Source organism: Nicotiana sylvestris, chromosome 6 (assembly GCF_000393655.2).
Source record: "Nicotiana sylvestris chromosome 6, ASM39365v2, whole genome shotgun sequence".
Taxonomy (NCBI): Eukaryota; Viridiplantae; Streptophyta; class Magnoliopsida; order Solanales; family Solanaceae; genus Nicotiana; species Nicotiana sylvestris.
Window position 1 is genome coordinate 48266184 of NC_091062.1, and position 21839 is coordinate 48288022.

Genomic DNA, 21839 nt, shown 5'->3' on the forward strand with positions numbered 1-21839 from the left:
TTGAGATAGTTCATACTCATACACTATAATCTATACTCCTAAATCCCACATATAGATCCCAGTGGAATTCGACCCTGACTCCTTGTTGGGTATTACTGTTGCATCGATCGTTTCTTATCCTCGAATTGAGGTGTGAACTTGGACGAGACCAATTTTTGGCGCTGTTATCGGGAAGCTAAAATGGATTTAGCTATATATTTGGTTTTGTATGTGAATTGTCTGCTTTTCCTTTCTTGTTACTGATTTTTGTGAATCAATTGTAGGTACCATAATGACAAACAACATTGACCAACTCGGAAACATACCTTTGGGGGATGTGCACATTGAAGATGACAAAGTGGAAGAGGTTCCTCTTGAACCTCAAGCAAATAGAAGAGGTCGGGTACCTCAAAAAAACATCCCAGTTCCATGCCCACCTCCACTAAGAGCGGCTTCACACTGGGTGTTTCCGAATGAAGGGTTTGCAAGTGTCATAGTCCTGCCTTGCATTAAGGCGGGAAATATTCAAATAACAAATGTAATGCTAAGATTGCTAGAGCAAAGGGGATTCTTCACCGGGGCTCCAAGTCAAAATGCAAACAAACGCTTAAAGGTGTTTGTGGACACTTGTTGGGAGTGTAAAAAGACAAGCGTCTCCAAGAATGCTTTAAGGTTAAGGCTCTTTCCCTTCTCTCTACGGGGGAAATCCTTAGACTTGTTAGAAAGGTTGCCAAATCATTCCATCCATACGTGGGATGAGTTGGGGAGAAATTTATTTCAAAGTTCTCTTCTCCCAGGAATATGGATACTCTTGGAGACAAGATTCTAGCATTCAAACAAGAGCCCAATGAGCCGTTACGTGATATATAGGAGCGGTATAGGATAATGGTCAAAGAGTGCCCCAATAATGAAATAATAGAGGCGATGATTCAACAAACTTTCTATCGGGGGATCAATACGAAAAATCAGTACGTGGTGAATCAACTTGCTAGTGGATACTTCATGACAATGCCATATGCAGAAGCTTGTGAGATTTTAGATGAAATGGCAGACACTTCATCGGCATGGAAAAGTAGGAAAAATGTTCCTCAAGGTGATCTGAACATGAATCACCTCCATAAAGAATTGCATGATCATGGGCAAGCCATTACCGAGTTGACCACCACAATGAATCAATTAGTCAAGGCTCAACTTCAACAAGTACAAAGTCCTAAGCATGTCAATGCCATGGAGGGAGTAAGCATGACGGTGAACAAAAGAAGGACCAAGAGTCCATAAGTATAAAACTAAGTGGAGAATTATGTGCAAGAATATAGTGGGTTTGATCAAGATGAATCTTACAGTGAACAAGAGGTGGAAGTGCAATATGTGAACAACTTTCAAGGGCAAAGAAACAACTCTCAAGGCTCGAATAAACAACAATAGTGACCTCAAGGTAATAAAGGCAATTGGAATTCTAACAACCAAGGTAATTGGAGTGGTGGAAACAATCAAGGGAATTGGAATAATAACAACAATCAAGGAAATTGGAGTGGTGGAAATAACCAAGGTAATTGGAGTGGCAACAACCAAGGATATTGGGGAGGTAACAATCAAAGGGGATGGAACAATAACCAAGGCAATCGGGGTCAGGTTATCAAAGGCCCCTAATGTATCAACAACTGCAACAACCCGCTTCCTTATCCTTCCCATGGTCCAAGTTCTTCCAACAATGAAATGGCACGTATTGAGAATATGTTCAATAAAATGACAGAGAAGAATGCCGATTCTGATGCCCAACTTGCCTCCCACAATACTTCAATTCATAACCTGGAAGATTAAATGGGGCAAATCTCCCAATATCTAAACACTTGTCTTAAGAGGGCACTACCAAGTATTATGGTAGTGAACCCAAAGGGTGGGAACAACATGGGACATTCCATGGCCATTACTACAAGGAGTGGAAAAGGTGGGAATGTAGACACCTCAAATCAAAGGAAACTTGTGGATGATGAGCAAGTGGTACAAGAAGATGAGACCCCGAACAATGTGGTGAAAGCAAATGATGAAGTGCAGATTGATATTGATGACAATGTGGAAGATACTCAAGAGGAAGTGGACCCATCTAGGGATCACGTTGTTGACATACCGGAACCGATAGTGTAAAAGGCTAAGGCACCATTGACTAAACCTCCTCCTCCATATCCTCAAAGCCTTGCCGAGCAAAATGGTGAGAATCAATTCAAAAACTTCATTGACATGATGAAGAATCTATCGATCAATGTTCCATTGGTTGAAGCTTTGGAGCAAATGACTGGTTATGCAAAGTTTATGAAGGATTTAATGATAAATAAGCGGTCAATGAATTATGAAACTATAAAAAAGACTCATCAAGTTAGTGCATTTGTGCATTCAATGGCTCCCAAGTTGGAGGATCCCGGTGCTTTCACAAGTCCTTGTACAATCGGAAGTTCCGAGTTTGCAAAAGCTCTTTGTGATCTTGGGGCAAGTAAAAGTTTGATGCCATATTCGGTTTTCATGACAATGGGAATTGGGCAACCAAGATCCACCTCTATGAGATTGCAAATGGCCAATCGTACCATGAAGAGACCATTGGGAGTAATTAAATATGTATTGGTTCGTGTTGATAACTTCATTCTTCCGGTGGATTTTGTCATTCTTGATTGTGAGATTGACTACGAGGTTCCGATTATTCTTTGTAGACCTTTCTTTGCTACGGGGAAGGCTCTTAATGATGTGGAAGTCGGAGAACTTACCTTCCGGGTTGGTGATGAAAAAGTGGTTTTCCATATGTGCAAGTCCATGAGGAAACCCAATAGCAATGAGGTGTGTTTTTTTGTGGACTTGGTGACCTATGTGACTATGGATGAAACAAGTGTTGTGATAAATAGTGATGATACATTGGAGGCCTTCTTTCTCAACTAATGATGAAGAGATAGAGGGCTTCGTGGAATATGTGAACTCTTTGCAAGGAATGTGGTCGTACACTTATGAACCCTGCAAATTGTCCTTGGATCTTGAAAATAGGATAACTCCTCCCACAAAGCCTTCAATTGAAGAGCCTATTATCTTGGAGTTGAAGATATTACCTCCACATCGTCAGTATGAATTTATTGGCCCTTCTTCTACTTTACCGATTCTTCTTTCCTATTGTTTGACTAACGTGCAGGTAGACTCCACTTTGGCGGTGCTACGAAGAGGAAGAAAGCTATTGGACAGACACTGGTGGATATTTGGGGATAAGCCCCACATTTTGCGTGCACAAGATTAACTTGGAGGAAGGTGCCAAACCATCTATTGACCATCAAAGGAGACTAAATGAAGCCATGCAAAAGGTTGTCAAAAAGGAAATCATTAAGTGGTTAGATGATGGGGTTGTCTACCCCATTTCTGATAGTTCGTGGACTTCTCCGGTTCAATGTGTCCTAAAGAAAAGGGGCATGACGGTGGTCATCAATGATAATAATGAGTTGATTCCTACAAGAACGGTGACCGGGTAGAGAGTGTGTATGGACTATCGTAAGCTTAAAAAATTCACAAGGAAGGACCATTTTCCACTTCCCTTTTTAGATCAAATGCTTTGTAGATTAGCCAGCCGTGCTTTCTATTGTTTCCTTGATGAGTATTCCAGCTACCACCAAATTCTTATTTCTCCGGAGGATTAAGAGAAATCTACTTTTACATGTCCTTATGGTACTTGTGCTTTCAAGTGGATGCCATTTGGGTTGTTCAATACACTGGTGACTTTCAAAGGTGTATGATGGCAATCTTCACGGACACGGTGGAGGATTACCTTGAAGTCTTCATGGATAACTTTTCGGTGGTCGGGAATTCTTTTGATGATTTTCTCGCAAACTTGGATAAATTGTTGGCAAGATGTGAAGAAACAAATTTGGTGCTCAATTAGGAGAAGTGTCATTTCATGGTCGAGGAAGGTATTGCCCTTGGCCGTAAGATCTGAAAGAGTGGCATTAAAGATTGAGGTGATTTCTAAACTTCCACCTAACTTCGGTGAAAGGTGTGGGGAGTTTCTTAGGTCACGTGAGGTTTTACCGGCGTTTCATCAAGGATTTCTCTAAAGTGGTGAACCCGTTGTGCAAGATTTGGAAAAATATGCTAAGTTCCACTTCAATGATGATTGTATGAGAGCCTTTGAATTGCCAAAGTTCATGTTGACTACTAATCCCATCATTACCGCTCCAAATTAGACTGTTCCTTTTGAGGTCATGTGTGATGCAAGCGATGTAGCGTTAGGGGCTGTTTTCGGGCAACACATCAGCAAGATTTTTCAAATGATCTACTATGCTGGAAAGACCATGAATAGTGCCCAAGTCAACTATACCGTTATGGAGAAAGATCTCCTTGCCATTGTATTTGCTATTGAGAAGTTCCGCCCGTACTTGATGGGTGCAAAAGTGATTGTCCACACGGATCATGCGACACTTTATTATCTTATGAGCAAGAAAGATTCCAAAGACCGGTTGATGAGATGGGTGCTTTTATTGCAAGAATTTGATATTGATATCAAAGATTGTAAAAGAAGTGAAAACCAAGTGACGGATCACTTGTCTCGTTTGTAGGAGGAGGGAAGGCCGCATGATGGCCTTGAAAGTAATGAATCATTCCCCGATGAGCAACTTTTGGCTATTTCAATTAAGGAGGTGCCATGGTTCGTGGATCTAGAAAATTTCCTTATGAGTGGTAGGATCCCAGATGAGTTCTCTTCAAACAATAGAATAATCTAAAACGGGATTGTCAAGACTATTATTTCGATGAACCATACCTTTTTTGGATTTTTACGGATGGAGTGATTAGACGATGTGTACCGGAGGAGGAACAATGTGAAATTCTTGGGGCTTATCACTCTTCACCATATGGAGGTCACCATGGTGGAGCGAGAATGGCGGCCAAAGTGCTAACTTGTGGTTTCTATTGGCCCACTCTTTACAATGATGCAAGTGATATATTAAAGCATTGTGATGAATGTCAAAGGGCGGGTGAAAATGGGTAGAGGTTGTTTCTATGAACCCTACGGGACCATTAAATCATGTGTCCAAATGGGTAGAGGTTGTTTCTCTACACAACAACGAGGTAAGAAGTGTGGTGGCATTCTTGAAGAATAATATTTCACAAGGTTTGGTACTCTGCGGGCTATCATAAGCGATGGGGGTCACATTTTTCCAACAAATCCTTCGACGCCGTACTCACAAAGTATGGCGTCACTCATAAAGTCACGACTCCCTATCATCTACAAGCAAGCACTCAAGTAGAAGTCTCCAACTGGGAAATAAAGAGTATTTTGTCCAAAACAGTGAATGCTAACCAGACGGATTGGTCCAAGAAACTTGATAATACTTTATGGGCTTATGTGACGTTTTAAAAAACACCCATCGGAATGTCTCCATATCGGTTGGTGTTCGAAAAAGATTGTCACTTCTGGTGGAACTCGAACACAAAGCCATGTGAGCTTTAAAGAAGTTGAATCTTGAGTGGGATGTCGTCGCCACCTTAATGGAGGCACATTTAAATGAGTTAGATGAGTTCCGATACCATGCATACACAGGTTTGCCCTTATACAAAGAGAAGTTGAAAATATCTTCATGACAAGTACATTTGGAACAAAGAGTTCAAAGAGGGTGATCGTGATGGCCCAAAGGGTCATCTTGTATTTTAGAATCCGAATCCAGGTTTTGAGGCTTTGAAACCACATTTTCTTTCACCTCGATTGGCGTGCGTAGTTCGCACGTGTTTCCGGAAAGCTTTTATATGAAATTTAAGAAAAATATTGAATTTGGCCTTTAAAATTGATTAAAGTTGATTTCGGTTAACATTGTTTGAAAACAGACCTAGACCCATGATTTAATGGTCCCGTATGGTTCATAGTAAAATATGGGTCATGGGTATATGCCCGGAATAGAATTCCGAGGTTGCTAGCCCGAGAAAAGAATTTTTAAAGAAAATTATTTGCTGGAAAATATAAGGTCTTTTGAAATGAAATGGTGTGTAATCTCGATGGTATCGAGCCCGTATTTTTGTTCTGAAGCCCGGTACAAGTTTAATATAATATTTAAGTCTTGTCTGTGAAATTTTATAAGAATCGGAGTTGATTTGATATAAATCGGACCCTTAGTTGAGAAAATAGAAATTTTGAACTATCTTATGAATTTCATGAGTTTTGGTGGTAAATTCGTTGTTTAATATGTTAATTTGGCGATTTGATCACACGAGCAAATCCGTATGATGTTTTTAGACTTGTGTGCATGTTTGGTTTGGAGCCCCGAGTGCTCGAGTGAGTTTTGGATAGGCCACAGAGTGTTTTGGGACTTAGAGAAAATTGGCTGTTGCATCTGGTATTGTTGCAGGCTCTAATCTCGCAATTGCGAGGTCAAGCTTCGCAATTGCGAGCATAACAGGCTTGGCAATTGCGAGGGCTTTATCGCAATTGTGAAGAAGCCCAGGCCTGACTTGTTCGCTAATGTGAGATAGGCTTCGCAATTGCGAAGTCAACAGGGAGGGGCCAGTCATCGTAATTGCTAAAAAATGCTCGCAATTGCGAGAGGTGCAGACATGCAGCAGGTTCCCAATTGCGAAGCCTATCTTGCATTTGCAACCTTCGCAATTGCAAAGCTCCTATCGCAATTGCGGCATCTACACCGGATCAAAACATCTTTTGGATGGGATTTTCACTTCATTCTTCAAAATGTCGAACCCTAAACATCCCTAGGCGATTTTTCAAAGACCCAAACTTCTCCAAATCATAGGTAAGTGATTCTAACTTATCTTCTTCAATCTAATTCATCATTTTCATGATTTCATCGCAAAATCTAGGGGTTTTCATGGAAAATTGGGTGTTCTTGGGTAGAAATTGGGATTTTTGAATTTTGGGTATTTGGACCTCAATTTGAGGTCGGATTTCAATACCAATTTCATATTTGAGTTTGTGGGTGAATGGGTAATTAGGTTTTGGTTCGAACTTCGAGTTTTGACTAAGCGAGCCCGGGGTCAGTTTTTGAATTTTTGGGGAAAACATCGGGAAATTTATATTCATGCATTAGAATTGATTTATTTTGCATTTATTGATGTTATTAAGTAAATTATGACTAGATATAAGCGGATTGGAAGTGGGATCGAAAGGTAAAATGGTATTTGACGCTTGATTTTTTCTGTGGAATTGAGGTAAGCTTTTGGTCTAACCTTAGCTTGAGGGAATAGGAGTTGTTGTCTTACTTGCTACGTGTTAGCGTTAAGTATGACGTATAGGTGCGGTGACGAGTATCTATACGTTGGTGTCAAGCATGACCGTAAGTCTTATACCATGATTGTTGTTACTCTTATTATGTCGTGTCCATGCTTAAATTGACGATTTTCAATGTCGATCAAGATTTATGATAATTTCTTGGTAATTGACGATTGTTGTGTATCGGCTCAAGTTGAGATTTATTTTGTGAAGTTACTTTTGGAACGAGATTGGTTATAGTTGATTCCCTTGCCGGGATATATTTGTTTCCATTGTTGATTACCCTGCCGGGACGTATTGTTTCTATTATTTGGGTGAGGAAGAGTGCCAAGCACGAATTGTGATGCCATGCATAATATTGTGAGTGAGTGTTAATACACGAAGGGTGATGCCGTGCCGATATTATGAGTGTTAATGCACGAAGGGTGATGTTGTGCCGATATTTGTAAGTGTTAATGCACAAAGGGTGATGTCGTGCCGTCTGATGTTTATTATGGTGAGAACGAGAGTAAAAGCACGAAGGGTGATGCCGTGCACGTGTTACTGTTTCATTATTCCTGTTGATACAAATATGGTGTTCATTATGCTTCTCTATTGAATTACTATTAGAATTTGATATTCCCCGCAGCATGTTCCCCTTCCCATCTTTATTTGTTATTTCTTGTTATTATTGTTCTATTCGTATATGCTTTAACTGCACAGGTTTATATAGTTGTCATGTCCTAGCCTCGTTACTACTTCGCCGAGGTTAGGATCGACACTTACCAGTATATGGGGTCAGTTGTACTGATACTGCACTCTGCACTTTTGTGCAGATCTCAGTGCCAGATCCTGTGAGTAGATTCGAGGTTGCTGGCTTCATTCAGGGAGACCAAGGTAGATCTGCTGGCATTCGCAGAGCTTGAAGTCCCCCTTCCCCGCTTTAGTTTTTCTATTGTCTCTTCTATTTCGAGAAGATTTGTACTTCTTTCAGACTTATATTTATACTAAATATTAGTCGTTCGTGGATTGTGACACCAGATCTATGGGGTAGTTATGTACTTGAGTTGTGGCACTGTTATATCATTTCTGTATTCCTTAATTATCTTGTTTAGCTAATACATGTTCCTGTTTGAATTGATAGTAATGGTAGTAAAACTGTAACTGTCGGCTAGCCTAGCTTTCAAGAGTAGGCGCCATCACGATTATCGAAGGTGGGAAATCCGGATCATGACAAGTTGGTATCAGAGCTCTAGGTGGCTTAGGTCTCACAATTCACGAACAAGCTAGGTTGAGTTTGAGGAATCGGTATGGAGACGTCTTTGATTATTCCCTAGAGGCTATAGAGTTTAGGAAAAACTTTACTTTTATTCTTTCCTGTCGTGCAACTTGATTTCTCAATGCTAATTTAACTTTTACTCTGTTCTTTTGCAGATTGTGATAACACATAGCGCTTCATCAGCTGACCAACAGCTTGAACCCCCAGTGGCAGCTCATACGAGGGGCAGAGGCCGAGGCCGTGCTAGAGGCCGAGGTAGAGGCAAGGTTCATCCTAGAGATCGAGCAGTAGCACCAGCGGTGTAGCCTCAGGTAGAGTTTGAGGATGAGGTTCCGGCCCAGACAGTTCCAACAGGTCCAGCTCAGGTTCCAGAGGGTTCATCACCACCTCGGTACTCCAGGATGCTCTGGTCTGTCTAGTGGGCCTTATGGAGAGTGTCACCCAGGCATGCATATTTCCTGTAACACCAAACGCTTCTAATGATGGAGGAGGAGCCCAGACTCCTGCTATTCACACTTCGAAGAAGATGGCTCCCCAGTTTCAGACTCCAGCAGCTCAGCCAGTTGGGGTAGTTCTGCCGGGTGTTGTGGCACAGATCGATGATGGGTCAGCTTTGTCTACTGATTCCTTGTGAAGGATGGACTGGTTCACCAAGCTTTTTACTACCACCTATGGTGGTACATCTTTAAAGGATCCCCAGGATTACTTGGATAGCTGTCACGAGGTTTTGCAAAACATGGGGTAGTGGAGACCAATGGGGTCGACTTTGCTGCTTTTCATCTATCAGGTTCTTCCAAGAAGTGATGGATAGATTATTGTTTGGAGAGACCAGCTATGTTACCAGCTCTGACTTGGGATCAGTTCTCTCAGCTATTTCTGGAGAAGTTTCTCCCTATCACCCGGAGAGAGGATTATTAGAGGCAGTTTGAGTGTCTCCAGTAGGGTTCTATGACTGTCACCTAGTAGGAGACTAGGTTTGTTGATTTGACTCGTCATGCTCTTCTTATACCCCCCACCGAGAGAGAGAGAGAGAGAGAGAGAGAGAGAGGAGGTTCATTGAGGGACTCACTCAGCCTATTCGATTGCAGATGGATAAGGCGAAAGATAGCGAGATTTCCTTCCAGGATGTGGCCAATGTGGCCAGGCGAGTTGAGATGGTTCTAGCTCAGGGGAGTGGTCAGGGGTCTGACAAGAGGCCTTGTCATTCTGGCAGGTTCAGCGGTGCCAGAGGCAGGGATTCTTTTAGTAGAGGCCATCCTCCCAGGCCATTTCATTCAGCACTTCAGGTTTCTTATGGTGCTCCAGGTGGCTGTGGTTCTTACATCTAGTATTCAGATCAGCTACTCTATAGTGCATCACCAGCTCCTATCAGTGCACCTCCGCTCCATAGTTTTCAGGGTAGTTACTCAGGCCGTCAAGATCAGTTTCATTGCCAGTAGTCACAGCAACCGAAGACTTGTTATACTTGTGGCAATCCGAGGCACATTGCTAGATTTTTCCCTCGAGCATCGAGCAGTTCTCAGCATCAGGGTTATTATGCCATGGTTCAGGCACTGGGTGTTCCACCGCTCGCTCATCCAGCTAGGGGCAGGGGTCAGGCAGCTAGAGGTGGAGGTAGAGGTGTTATATGTAGAGGTCAGGCCGCTAGAGGTGGAGGTCAGCAAGCAGCAGGTCATCCTAGGGATGTAGTTCAGAGTGGTGGGGCGCAGCCCCGATGTTATGATTTCCCAGCCAGGCCTAAGCCTGAGGCATCCGATGCCGTTATCATAGGTACGGTTTTCGTTTGCACTAGAGATGCTTCAGTTCTATTTGATCCAGGGTCTACAAACTCCTATGTGTCATTTTATTTTGCTACGTATTTGGTTGTGCCTCATGATTCTTTGAGTGCTCATGTATATGTGTCCATACCGGTGGGTGATTCTATTATTATAGATCGTGTCTATCGCTCATGTGTGGTTATTATTGAGGGTCTAGAGACCCGTGAAGATCTCTTACTTCTAGAAATGGTTGATTTTGATGTCATATTGGAGATGGATTGGCAATCACCTTATCATGCTATATTAGATTGTCATGCCAAGACTGTGACCTTAGCCTTGATAGGTTTTCCTCGATTGGAGTGGAGAGGGACTCCTGATCATTCTGTTAGTAGGGTTATTTCTTATATAAAGGCTCGACGTATGGTTGAAAAGGGGTGTTTGGCTTACATGGCATATGTTCGTGATTCTAGTGCTGAGGTTCTTTCTATGGATTTTGTGCCAGTTGTTCGGGAGTTTCTAGAGGTTTTTCCTGCAGACCTATCAGGGATGCCACCCAACAGTGATATCGACTTTTGCATTGATTTGGCTCCGGGAACTCAGCCCATTTCTATTCCGCCATATCATATGGCCCTGCCAGAGTTAAACGAATTGAAGAAGCAACTGCAAGACTTGCTTGATAATGGCTTTATCAAACCTAGTGTATCGCCCTGGTGTGCGCCGGTGTTGTTTGTTAAGAAGAAGGATGGGTCGATGAAAATGTGTATAGATTATTGATAGTAGAACAAGGTCACCATCAAGAACAAGTATCCAATACCGAGGATTGATGATTTGTTTGATCAGCTTTAGGGTGCCAAAGTGTTTTTGAAGATTGATTTGAGATCGGGATACCATCAAATGAGTATTAGGGCATATGATGTCCCTAAGACAGCATTTCGCACTCATTATGGGCATTACGAGTTTCTAGTGATGTCATTTGGGTTGACAAATGCTCCAACAACATTCATGGATTTGATGAATCGAGTATTCAGGCCCTATCTTGATTTCTTCGTGATTGTCTTCATTGATGATATTTTAATCTACTCCTACAGCCGAGAGGAGCACGAGCAGCATCTTTGAGTCGTTCTTCAGACTTTGAGAGACAGTCAGTTGTATGCTAAGTTTTCAAAGTGTGAGTTTTGGTTGGCTTCAGAATCCTTCTTGGGTCACGTTGTATAAGTAGAGGGTATTTAGGTGGATCCAAAGAAGATAGAGGCAGTCATGGACTGGCCTAGACCCACATCAGGTATAGAGATCTGGAGTTTCTTGGGTTTGGCGGGTTTTTACCGTTGGTTTGTGGAGAGATTTTCATCTATAGCAGCCCCGATGACCATGTTGACCTAGAAGGGTGCCTAGTTTAGGTGGTTGGACGAGTGTGAGACGAGCTTTCAGAAGCTCAAGATAGCTTTGACTACAGCACCGGTGTTGGTTTTGCCCATAGGTTCAGGGCCATATACAATATATTGTGACGCATCTCGTATTGGACTTGGTGCGGTATTGATGTAGAATGGAAATATTATTGCATATGCTTCGCGACAGTTGGAGATTCACGAGAAGAATTATCCAGTTCATGATTTGGAGCTAGCAGCCATTGTTCACGCGCTGAAGATTTAGAGGCATTATTTATATGGTGTGTCATGTGAGGTGTTCTTCGATCACAAGAGTCTACAGTATTTGTTCAAGCAGAAGGAGCTTAATTTGAGGTAGAGTAGGTGGTTGGAGCTATTGAAAGACTATGATATCGCCATCTTGTATCATCTGGGGAAGGCCAATGTGGTGGCCGATGCTTTGAGTAAGAAGTCGGCTAGTATGGGTAGCCTTGAATATATTCCAGTCGGTGAGAGGCCTCTTGCTTTAGATGTTCAGGCTTTAGCCAATCAGTTTGTGAGGTTGGATGTTTCTGAGCCCAGCCGTGTTTTAGCTTGTACATTCATTCGGTCTTCGTTATTTGAGCATATCAGGGATTGACAATATGATGATCCTCACTTGCTAGTCCTTAGGGACACAGTGCGGCACAGTGGTGCCAAGCAGGTTATAGTTGGAGATGATGGAGTTTTAAGGATACAGGGTCGAGTTTGTGTGCCTAATGTGGATGGACTTCGTGAGTTGATTCTAGATGAGGCCCATAGTTCCCGGTATTCTATTCATCCGGGCGCCTCTAAGATGTATCAGGATTTGCGGCAGCATTATTGGTGGAGGATGATAAAGAAGGATATTGTTGCATATGTAGCTCGGTGTCTGAATTTTCAGCAGGTAAAGTATGAGCATCAGGGACCTGGTGGTTTGCTTCAGAAGATTAAGATTCCTGTGTGGAAGTGGGAGCGTATCACTATGGACTTCGTTGTTGGACTCCCACGAACTTAGAGGAAGTTCTATGCGATATGGGTTATTGTTGATAGGCTGACTAAGTCACCACATTTCATTCTTGTGGTAGTCTCCTATTCTTCATAGAGGTTAGCTGAGATCTATATCCGTGAGATTGTTCAACTTCATGGTGTGTCCGTGTCTATTATTTCTGACAATGGTACACAGTTTACCTCGCATTTCTGGAGGGCAGTTCAGCATGAGTTGGTTACACGGGTCGAGTTAAGGATATCATTTCATCCTCAAACGGACAGATAGTCCAAGCGTACTATTCAAATTTTGGAGGATATGCTTCGCGCCTGTGTTATTGACTTTGGAGGTTCTTGGGATCAGTACTTGCCATTAGTGGGGTTTGCCTACAACAACAGCTATCAGTCGAGCATCCAGATCGCTCCCTATGAGGCATTATATGGTAGACGGTGTCGATCGCCAGTTGGGTGGTTTGAGTTAGGGGAGGCTCAGTTGTGGGGTACAAATTTGGTACAGGATGCCTTAGACAAGGTTAAGATCATTCAGGATAGGCTTCGTACAGCTCAGTCCAAGAAAAAGAGTTATGCCGACCGTAAGGTTCGTGATATGTCATTCATGGTCGGAGAGCGAGTATTGCTTCGGGTGTCGCCCATGAAGGGCGTGATGAGATTTGGTAAAAAGGGAACTAGGTTCATCGGACCTTTTGAGATTCTTGATCGAGTGGGAGAGGTGGCTTACACACTTGCGTTGCCACTGCATTTATCAGCTATGTATCCAGTGTTTCATGTGTCCATGCTTTGGAAGTATCACAATGATCCATCCCATGTGTTGGACTTCAGCACTGTCCAGTTGGATAAGGACTTGACCTATGAGGAGGAGCCGGTAGCTATTCTAGACTGGCAGGTTCGTCAGTTGAGATCGAAGAATTTCCCTTTAGTTCGTGTGCAGTGGAGAGGTCAGCCTATTGGGGAAACGACCTAGGAGTCCGAGTCTGATATGCGGAGCCGCCATCTTTTCACCAACTCTGGTACTTTTCTATATTCGTTCGAGGACGAACAATCATTTTAGAGGCGGAGAATGTGATGACCCAAAGGGTCATCTTGTATTTTAGAATCCGAATCCGGGTTTCGAGGTCTTGAAAACATTATTTTCTTTCTCCTCAATTTGCGTGCATAGTCCGGGCGCATTTCCGTAAAGCTTTTATGTGAAATTTAAGAAAAATATTGAATTTGGCCTTTGAAATTGATTAAAGTTGATTTTGGTCAACATTTTTGGTAAACAGACTCGGACCCGTGATTTGACAGTCCCGTAGGGTCTGTAGTAAAATATGGGTCTACGACATATGCCCAAAATCAAATTCTAAGGTCCTAGACCGAAAAAAGAATTTTTTTAAGAAAGTTGTTTGCTGGAAAATATAAGGACTTTTGGAAATGAAGTGGTGTGTGATCTTGATGGCATCAGGCCTGTATTTTGGTTTCGGAGCCCGCTATAGGTTTAATATAATATTTAAGTCATATATGTGAAGTTTAGTAAAAATCGGAGTTGATTTGATATAAATCGGACCCTTGGTTGAGAAAATAGAAGTTTTGAACTATCTTATGAATTTCATGAGTTTTGGTGGTAAATTCGTTGTTTAAGATGTTATTTTGGCGATTTGATCGCACGAGCAAGTCCGTATGATATTTTTAGACTTGTGTGCATGTTTGATTTGGAGCCTCGAGGGCACGGGTGAGTTTTGGATAGGCCACAGAGTATTTTTGGACTTAGAGAAAATTGGCTGTTGCATTTGGTGTTGTTTTAGGCACTGATCTCGCAATTGCGAGGCCAGGCTTCGCAATTGCGAGCCTAACAGGCTTGGCAATTGCGAGGGCTTTATTGCAATTGCGAAAAAGCCCAGGCCTGCTGTTACACCCCATATTTTCGTACATGAAAATATGCCATAAATAAATTAATGAGAGCCCGGAAGTAAGATGTCACGTCCCGCAGTATTACATTACAGTGATGTCATGTTTCGCAGTATTAAGTTACAACGATGTTGCACCCTAAAATATTGTACGTTAAAATTTTCGTTTTTAGTTAACCGATGTAAGACTTGGGGATGAGATCATCTTGACGTTAACGTACTTAAGCTATTTATAGCAAGCAATAAATAAGTGTTATGAAGAATAAGAGGGTACACGGATTAAAGAAAACGAGTTTCGTTGAAAGTAGTCAATTTGGAATAAAATACGGGTCGAGTGATAATACCCGATAATTATGAACTAGTACCATGCAAGGTACCATATGACGACGGTAGTATAATATATAAAGTATATATGAAGTATTTTAAAAATAAATAAAATTTTGGTAATTTGTGATAATTTTTAAATTATACGGGTAATTGATTAATTACCGGGTAACAGAACATTACCGAGTTAACTAATAAGCGGATAAAATATAACTAAGAAACCCCAAAGCCATGTAGCTTAAAGCCACAATGGCTAAGAATGACTTTTAGTCATTCAAGCCATGTGGCCACTTATAGGGATTTCATTAGGTCTTATCAAGCAAAGACTTAGATATAAAGTTTTATCCAAAGTAAGACTTGTTGTCTTACATGTAAGACATGGTATTAAGTCTCCTTATTAAAAATTAAAAGCTTCTTGATCATTATCAAACAACAAAAACGTTGGGCAGAAGCAAATTTCAAAGTTCAACAAAATCCATTTTGTATTTGGTTTTCAAACCAAGGAGGTTAGAAGCAGAATAAATTCATCCGAGATTTCAAGTTCGTTCGAGTGTGAATTCCGTCCATATTTCGTAGAAGCAAATTCGTTCAAATAATTCCAGGAACAGGTATGTTAAGTCTATCCCTTCTTTCTTTTGGCATGATCCATACAATACGAACGGAACGTGCAAATGCACAAATTCCACGAATGACTCTATTCATAGAAGTATTAGAGATATCTGTGTTCTCAATTTTCCGTGTGTTATAATGTCTTATCATCTGTTCATGGGTCTCAGAAAAATACGAAAGTTGAAAAGAGTTTACTTTATGATATTACTCAGAGGCAAAATGATCTTATGACATTCTGAATAATTTTATTGACGTACTTTTTATGCACTGCATTCATGTGCATTGAACCATGACCAGATGGCGTTATATACGCGTATATATGTAAATATATGTATATGGGATATGGGAAAAGGTTACGACGTTATATACGCATCACCACCTGATCACCTGGTATATGATGACGATGTTGCCCACAGTGGCTGAAATATGATTCAAACGGCATTATATACGCATATATATGTATGTACTCAAATGACGTTATATACGCGTATATATGTAAATATATGTATATGAGATATGGGAAAGGTTATGGCGTTATATACGCTCCACCACCTGATCAGCTGGTATACGATGATGATTTTGCCCACAGTGGCCGATATGATATAATGGAATGCCCTCAGAGGCTGATGATGTTATGAAACATGTACCTATGCACGACATGACGTTCACACGCACATGTATGACGCTAAAAGTAATCTATGATCTACAAAGTTATTCATACTTACAGGTTGAGTCATGTACTCTATATGTCTTCCATGTCTCTTATGTATTTATTTATGTGCCTTACATACTCGGTACATTATTCGTACTGACGTCCCTTTTTCCTGGGGACGCTGCGTTTCATGCCCGCAGGTCCCGATAGACAGGTCGAGATCCCTCCAAGTAGGCTATCAGCTCAGCTGAAGATGTTGGTGCGCTCCATTTGCTTCGGAGTTGCTCGTTTGGTTAGTATGATTTAGATGTGTATCGTTTGGTATGGCGGGACTCTGTCCCGACCTTTATGACATTTATGTATTCTTAGATGCTTGTAGACATATGTCTTGTACGTGAAAGATTGTACGGCCTTTGTCGGCCTATGTTTTGAGTTTATAAATGATTATGTTGGCCTATTAGGCCCGTATGTCACGTGTATATGATGATGCAATAAGAAAGATACGTTACATTGGTACTCGGTTGAGTAAGGTACCAGGTGCCCGTCGCGGCCCATCGGTTTGGGTTGTCACAAAAGTGGTATCAGAGCAGTTATGTCCTAGGGAGTCTACAAGCCATGTCTAGTAGAGTCTTGTTTATGGGTGTGTCGTGCACCACACTTATAAGTAGGATGCTACAGGGCATTTAAGATTGTCACTCTTTCTTCTTACTCTAGATCGTGTGGTAGAGCTCAGTCATAGAAATTCAAATTCCTAAATCCTATTCAGACGATACCTATATCTGGAAAGAAGGTTGGAAAGAGAGATTGTTTTTGAAGATTTGAGTAAGAGGAACTCCATTTTTGCATCATGCTTATGATGAATGAATATGAGGTATTCGGCAAATCATATGTATACTATGATGTGTAAGTTTCTTGATAAAGACTCCAAAGGCAAGAATGCCTATCCACTCTTACGGTAAAAATGAACAAGAGAATCGGAAGGTAGATATAAGTTTCAGCAAGTAAAAAAAAAAGCAAGGTGAAGAAGGGTATGAGGCGCCCAGTTAATGAAGGTTAACAACGTTTATAATTGAGCCAGAGGAACATAAGCTTTTGAATAATATTCAATAGTAACAGAGGAATATACAATTGGTCGCACCCACTCTAGATATGCCCTATGGGGGTTAATAGAAGTAGTATAAGAAGATAGGATGGATGAATTATTTGTTTCAGTTGACATTTCCGAAGGATATTGCAAATGTGCTAATAGATCTCCTTGTGAGACACCCAGATGGTTCACTTTAAAATAGTGTAGCCAGATATGAATACTACAAAGACATGCACTATAAGACTTGAAGGGATAAATATTACCTTAGTGTGGCTCGCGTCCCTAGTAAAGCGAGAACGTTAAGCAACTTGAAGAGCCACTGGATGGAGCAAAGGAATTAAAGCTAAAAGCGAAAGAATGTCGTATTGAAGTTTTCACAAGAAAAGGGATATGCAAATATTAGTAGAGTAATGAGAAGATAGATAAGGAAGCATTATGAATAAGGTGTGACACGTGGATAAAAACGGTAGAGTGTTACAAAAATCTATGGTCAAATAAAGGAAGAGACGAAAGATGATGGGCCTTAAGACAACAAAAGAGTATAGTCCATAAGGTTATATCCTCATTTCGAGAAATAGGTTTGTGACTCCAACACAACTACCAGAGGGGAAAGTTAATCCCCAGAGTAATAAAAATCAGTATGGGCTGGGAAGCAAGAGAAATTAATATGAATTAGGGACTGAATGATTGGAGAGTACTCGGCAACATAGTAATTTTAGATTTTGTTCCGGCGGTAATAGAATGGACCATAAAAGAAGATTCATGAGGAATTCACAGAATGGTCATTCAGGAAGACGCTTCCCTAAAGCAAGCAATGTTAACAAAGTTAAGCTTAAGGGACTATATGTACCAGTTACATTGAGTTTCACCCTCGCAAGTAAGGGGATTTGTCATCCTTGGTACAAAAGGAATGCCGCAAGGCAAGTAAGGGTCGTTGATGACGTGAAAGGATATCAAAGATGAAGAGGAAAAAAAACATTTGTAGGCAGGTCGTCATAGCTCCAAGTCTTAGTACTCCCCTAAAAGGGGGAAAATGGAGTAATAAATGAAGAATGCGGTAAAAACGAAAAAGGAATTAGATTACACTTATTCTGCTCCTACATATATGCTACAATTCCAGAACATTATGCCAACACGATGTCAATGAGAGGAAGTAAGGGTCCCTGCCCGAGATGTTATTGATAGAAAAGGAGTCAGTGCGAGATATAAGTTAACACAAAGAAAATAACCCAAGAAGGATTTTTCGGAATATTGACATGAGAATGGGCCAACAAATAGTTAGTAGTTGGTTCAGGGAGAGCCTGGTCCCGACTAGACAAGAAGTTACAGACAAATCAGCAGATCATGCAAGATAAATGTAGTAAACCCTAACATGGAGAATTCATCCCCACAGTTATGACATTGTAATACTTGAGATATATTCATATAGGAGTTGGAGAAGTTAAAAGGTACTATATGAGTGTTACGGAAATAAAAGAGAGTGCCACTAGGTAGACGGTCAAAAAATCAGTCCAGAAGCAACCCCACAAGCACAAGGCCGTGGAGATAAGTAACTAAGGATAAGTATAGGCAAGGAAGGACGGTACAAGGTCCATCAAGTATATGATATAATAAGCGAACATCTTTACGAGAGTAAGAGGATCCTCCGTAAGTGCTACAATGAAGGACTAGCTTAGGAAATGAGGAAGAAGGCTTCAACCTAAGCCCAGTAACCTAATGAAGAAAAGGTCATGTAAAAGCAGTCTCACAACAAAAATTGTATGCCCTCCAAAACAAAGTGGCACCTACCGTGGCTAATGAACAGGGAGAAAGATCGAAGGTAATATTTGAAACTATATGAGTTGCACAAAAATTCTAGCATGTGTGGGAACTAGGATGAGTTAAATATGCATGCAACAAGGGGCAGAAAGACGAGAAAGAGTAATTACATGCGTTTTAAGAGAGCTGAGATGGAACAAAAGGAATTATTTGATCAATGATCTAGAGTTAGTACATTATGGACACACTCAAGATTTTAAAGCATTATATTTGTTGGAAATCATACAGCCATAAATGACTCTGGTATAAGTTAAAAAGAAGAATTGAGTCCAGGGCATAGACAAATGATTGAATTGTTAAACGATTGTATCATGGATATTCCATAACGCCCATGAAAGGCTAAGGTAATAACTGATACCATGAGCCACAAATTGGAAGGTAGCTTAAACCTACATAAAGGCTGATCAGAAGGAAGAGGAAGATAAAGAATCATATCACCCAAGTAAATCAAGAGTCTGATTATTGGACCTAGAAAAATTATAGAAGTTGTGCTTGAAAACATGACAGAATCACTCTTAACATCAGATGTTCAAGAGAAATAACATAACAACCATAATCTATAATGGCTCTACAAGAAAGCCAGTTAGAAGAAGTACCAGCCTTATACGAAGTCAGTACAAAGCTCCCATCGGATAGTGTATGTAGCAGAGGTGCGAGTATTATAATAAAGCTTTAAGTTACATACGTGAATTATACCTATGTGGGAGGAAGTTCATGAAAGAGATAGAAGATACGATGTGAAATTTTAAGGTACGTAAGGTAAAGGTGAACAACGTACGAGATACTCAAAGGCAGAAGATTGTGAATAATCCATACTTCGGATTAAAGTCTATAAGAGCGGGGATTCAATATCCAGAAATGATAGCAATGGCGTCAGTAGCATATCTTCCAGCCTTGGTATGGGTATCGAAAAGCCTGATTATGAGAGTAAAGGATAGTTAGAGATAATGTGATGTCTCGCTTGATGTTCCAGAACAACATAAGGAAATCTATGGGGCAAGCAAGTTGAAAGAAGGTCGCGGATAGAATAAATAGATAGGTATAGGTCCCAAGTTAAAGTATAGTAGAGTGACAAAGTTTTAAAGAAACATGAGGAAGGATGAGGAAAGACAAGTGAAAGGGTGACGAGAATGGATAAGTCCTCGGGATTGAAACCCATGAAAACAAGAAAACTAATGGTTTCTCTAAGTTATAGAAAGTTCAGTATAGCCTTAATAAACTCAAAGGAGTCTAAGACTAATAACATTCAGAAGAGATGGAATGTTTCCCTGTTAATAGAATGAGGGTGTAATTATTATAGAAAAAAATGAAAAATGACGTTTGGGCCTTCGATTGAGTAATGATCTGACGAATAAAAGAAAGGGATCTCATGAATTGGACAGGATTAAAATACTTACGCAAGGTAATTCACATTGGGATGCCGTGAGATATGGTTATGAAAGCAGGGTATCGCCCCAAGTGGATCAATCTAATCAGTTCAGATGTTCCCCAATAAAACGTGAATCCTACAACAATATTACATAAAAGGTTAAGTTATTAAGGGTGGATTATTGATCAAAATTGAGGTGAATCAACATTGATGGATAAAAGTTATAAAGCCTGAGAAGAGATTAGGCCGTCATTCTTAAGATGAACAGTAATGTGGAAGCATTAGAGGATATAGATTTATGTGTATGGGATAAGCAATGAAAGTAAGCTGGGATCTGGTAGTAGACCTCAGTAACGAGAAGTCAAGGTAAGAGTTATGATATGGTATGACCTATGTAGATGCAGTAAAGTTGAATGGATAACCACGTCTATAAAATAAGATATACCAATATTCGTAAGTTCGACAAAAAGCGAAGAACTTCAGGATTGGCTAAAAACTGGAGGAAAAAGGCTAGGAGAGTTGCATAAGCACACTTATAAGGTCAGTATCGTAGAAGCTGCATGATGGGAGGTAGCAATAGTTATGAGATGGAAAGGAATTTGATCACAAGTCATGGCATGGGAAAGAGGCCTAAAGGGGGGGATACCTTGGCCTAGATTGCAAGAGGACTACTAAAGTATTCGCAAGAGCTATGGGTTATGAGAACGATAAGCGCATCAGTCAACATTCGAGGACGAATGTTTCAAAGGAGGGAATGATGTTACACCCCATATTTTCGTACATGAAAATATGCCATAAATAAATTAATGAGAGCCCGAAAGTGAGATGTCACGTCCCGCAGTATTAAGTTACAACGATGTTGCACCCTAAAGTATTGTATGTTAAAATTTTCGTATTTAGTTAACTGATGTAAGACTCGGGGATGAGATCATCTTGACGTTAACATACTTAAGCTATTTATAGCAAGCAATAAATAAGTGTTATGAAGAATAAGAGGGTACACAGATTAAAGAAAATGAGTTTCGTTGAAAGTAGTCAATTTGGAATAAAATACGGGTCGAGTGATAATACCCAATAATTATAAACTAGTACCATGCAAGGTACCATATGACGACGGTAGTATAATATATAAAGTATATATGAAGTATTTTAAAAATAAATAATACGGGTAATTTGTGATAATTTTTAAATTATACGGGTAATTGATTAATTACCGGGTAACAGAACATTACCAAGTTAACTAATAAACGGATAAAATATAATTAAGAAACCCTAAAGCCACGTAGCTTAAAGCCAAAATGGCTAAGAATGACTCTTAGTCATTAAAGCCATGTGTCCACTTATAAGGATTTCATTAGGTCTTATCAAACAAAGACTTAGATATAAAGTTTTATCTAAAGTAAGACTTGTTGTCTTACATGTAAGACATGGTATTAAGTCTCCTTATTAAAAATTCAAAGCTTCTTGATCATTATC

The 21839-nt window shown here is 40.5% G+C and overlaps 1 protein-coding gene across 1 annotated transcript; it reads left to right on the top strand.

The window, feature by feature from the left end:
- The first annotated feature begins 2217 nt into the window (after positions 1-2217).
- On the top strand, positions 2218-3886 carry LOC138870575 (uncharacterized). The gene is made up of 3 exons (XM_070148394.1): positions 2218-2805; positions 3153-3467; positions 3611-3886. Exons 1-3 carry the CDS (start codon positions 2218-2220, stop codon positions 3884-3886), a joined length of 1179 nt encoding a protein of 392 aa, XP_070004495.1.
- Positions 3887-21839: the final 17953 nt, after the last annotated feature.

Excerpts from the sequence above, each read along its gene's own strand:
- LOC138870575 (XM_070148394.1), top strand. The coding sequence starts at position 2,218 with ATGATGAAGAATCTATCGATCAATGTTCCATTGGTTGAAGCTTTGGAG. Across the intron at positions 2,806-3,152 it reads GGAAACCCAATAGCAATGAG|ACTCCACTTTGGCGGTGCTA; the intron begins GTGTGTTTTTTT and ends ACGTGCAGGTAG. Across the intron at positions 3,468-3,610 it reads AGTTGATTCCTACAAGAACG|CTACCACCAAATTCTTATTT; the intron begins GTGACCGGGTAG and ends TGAGTATTCCAG.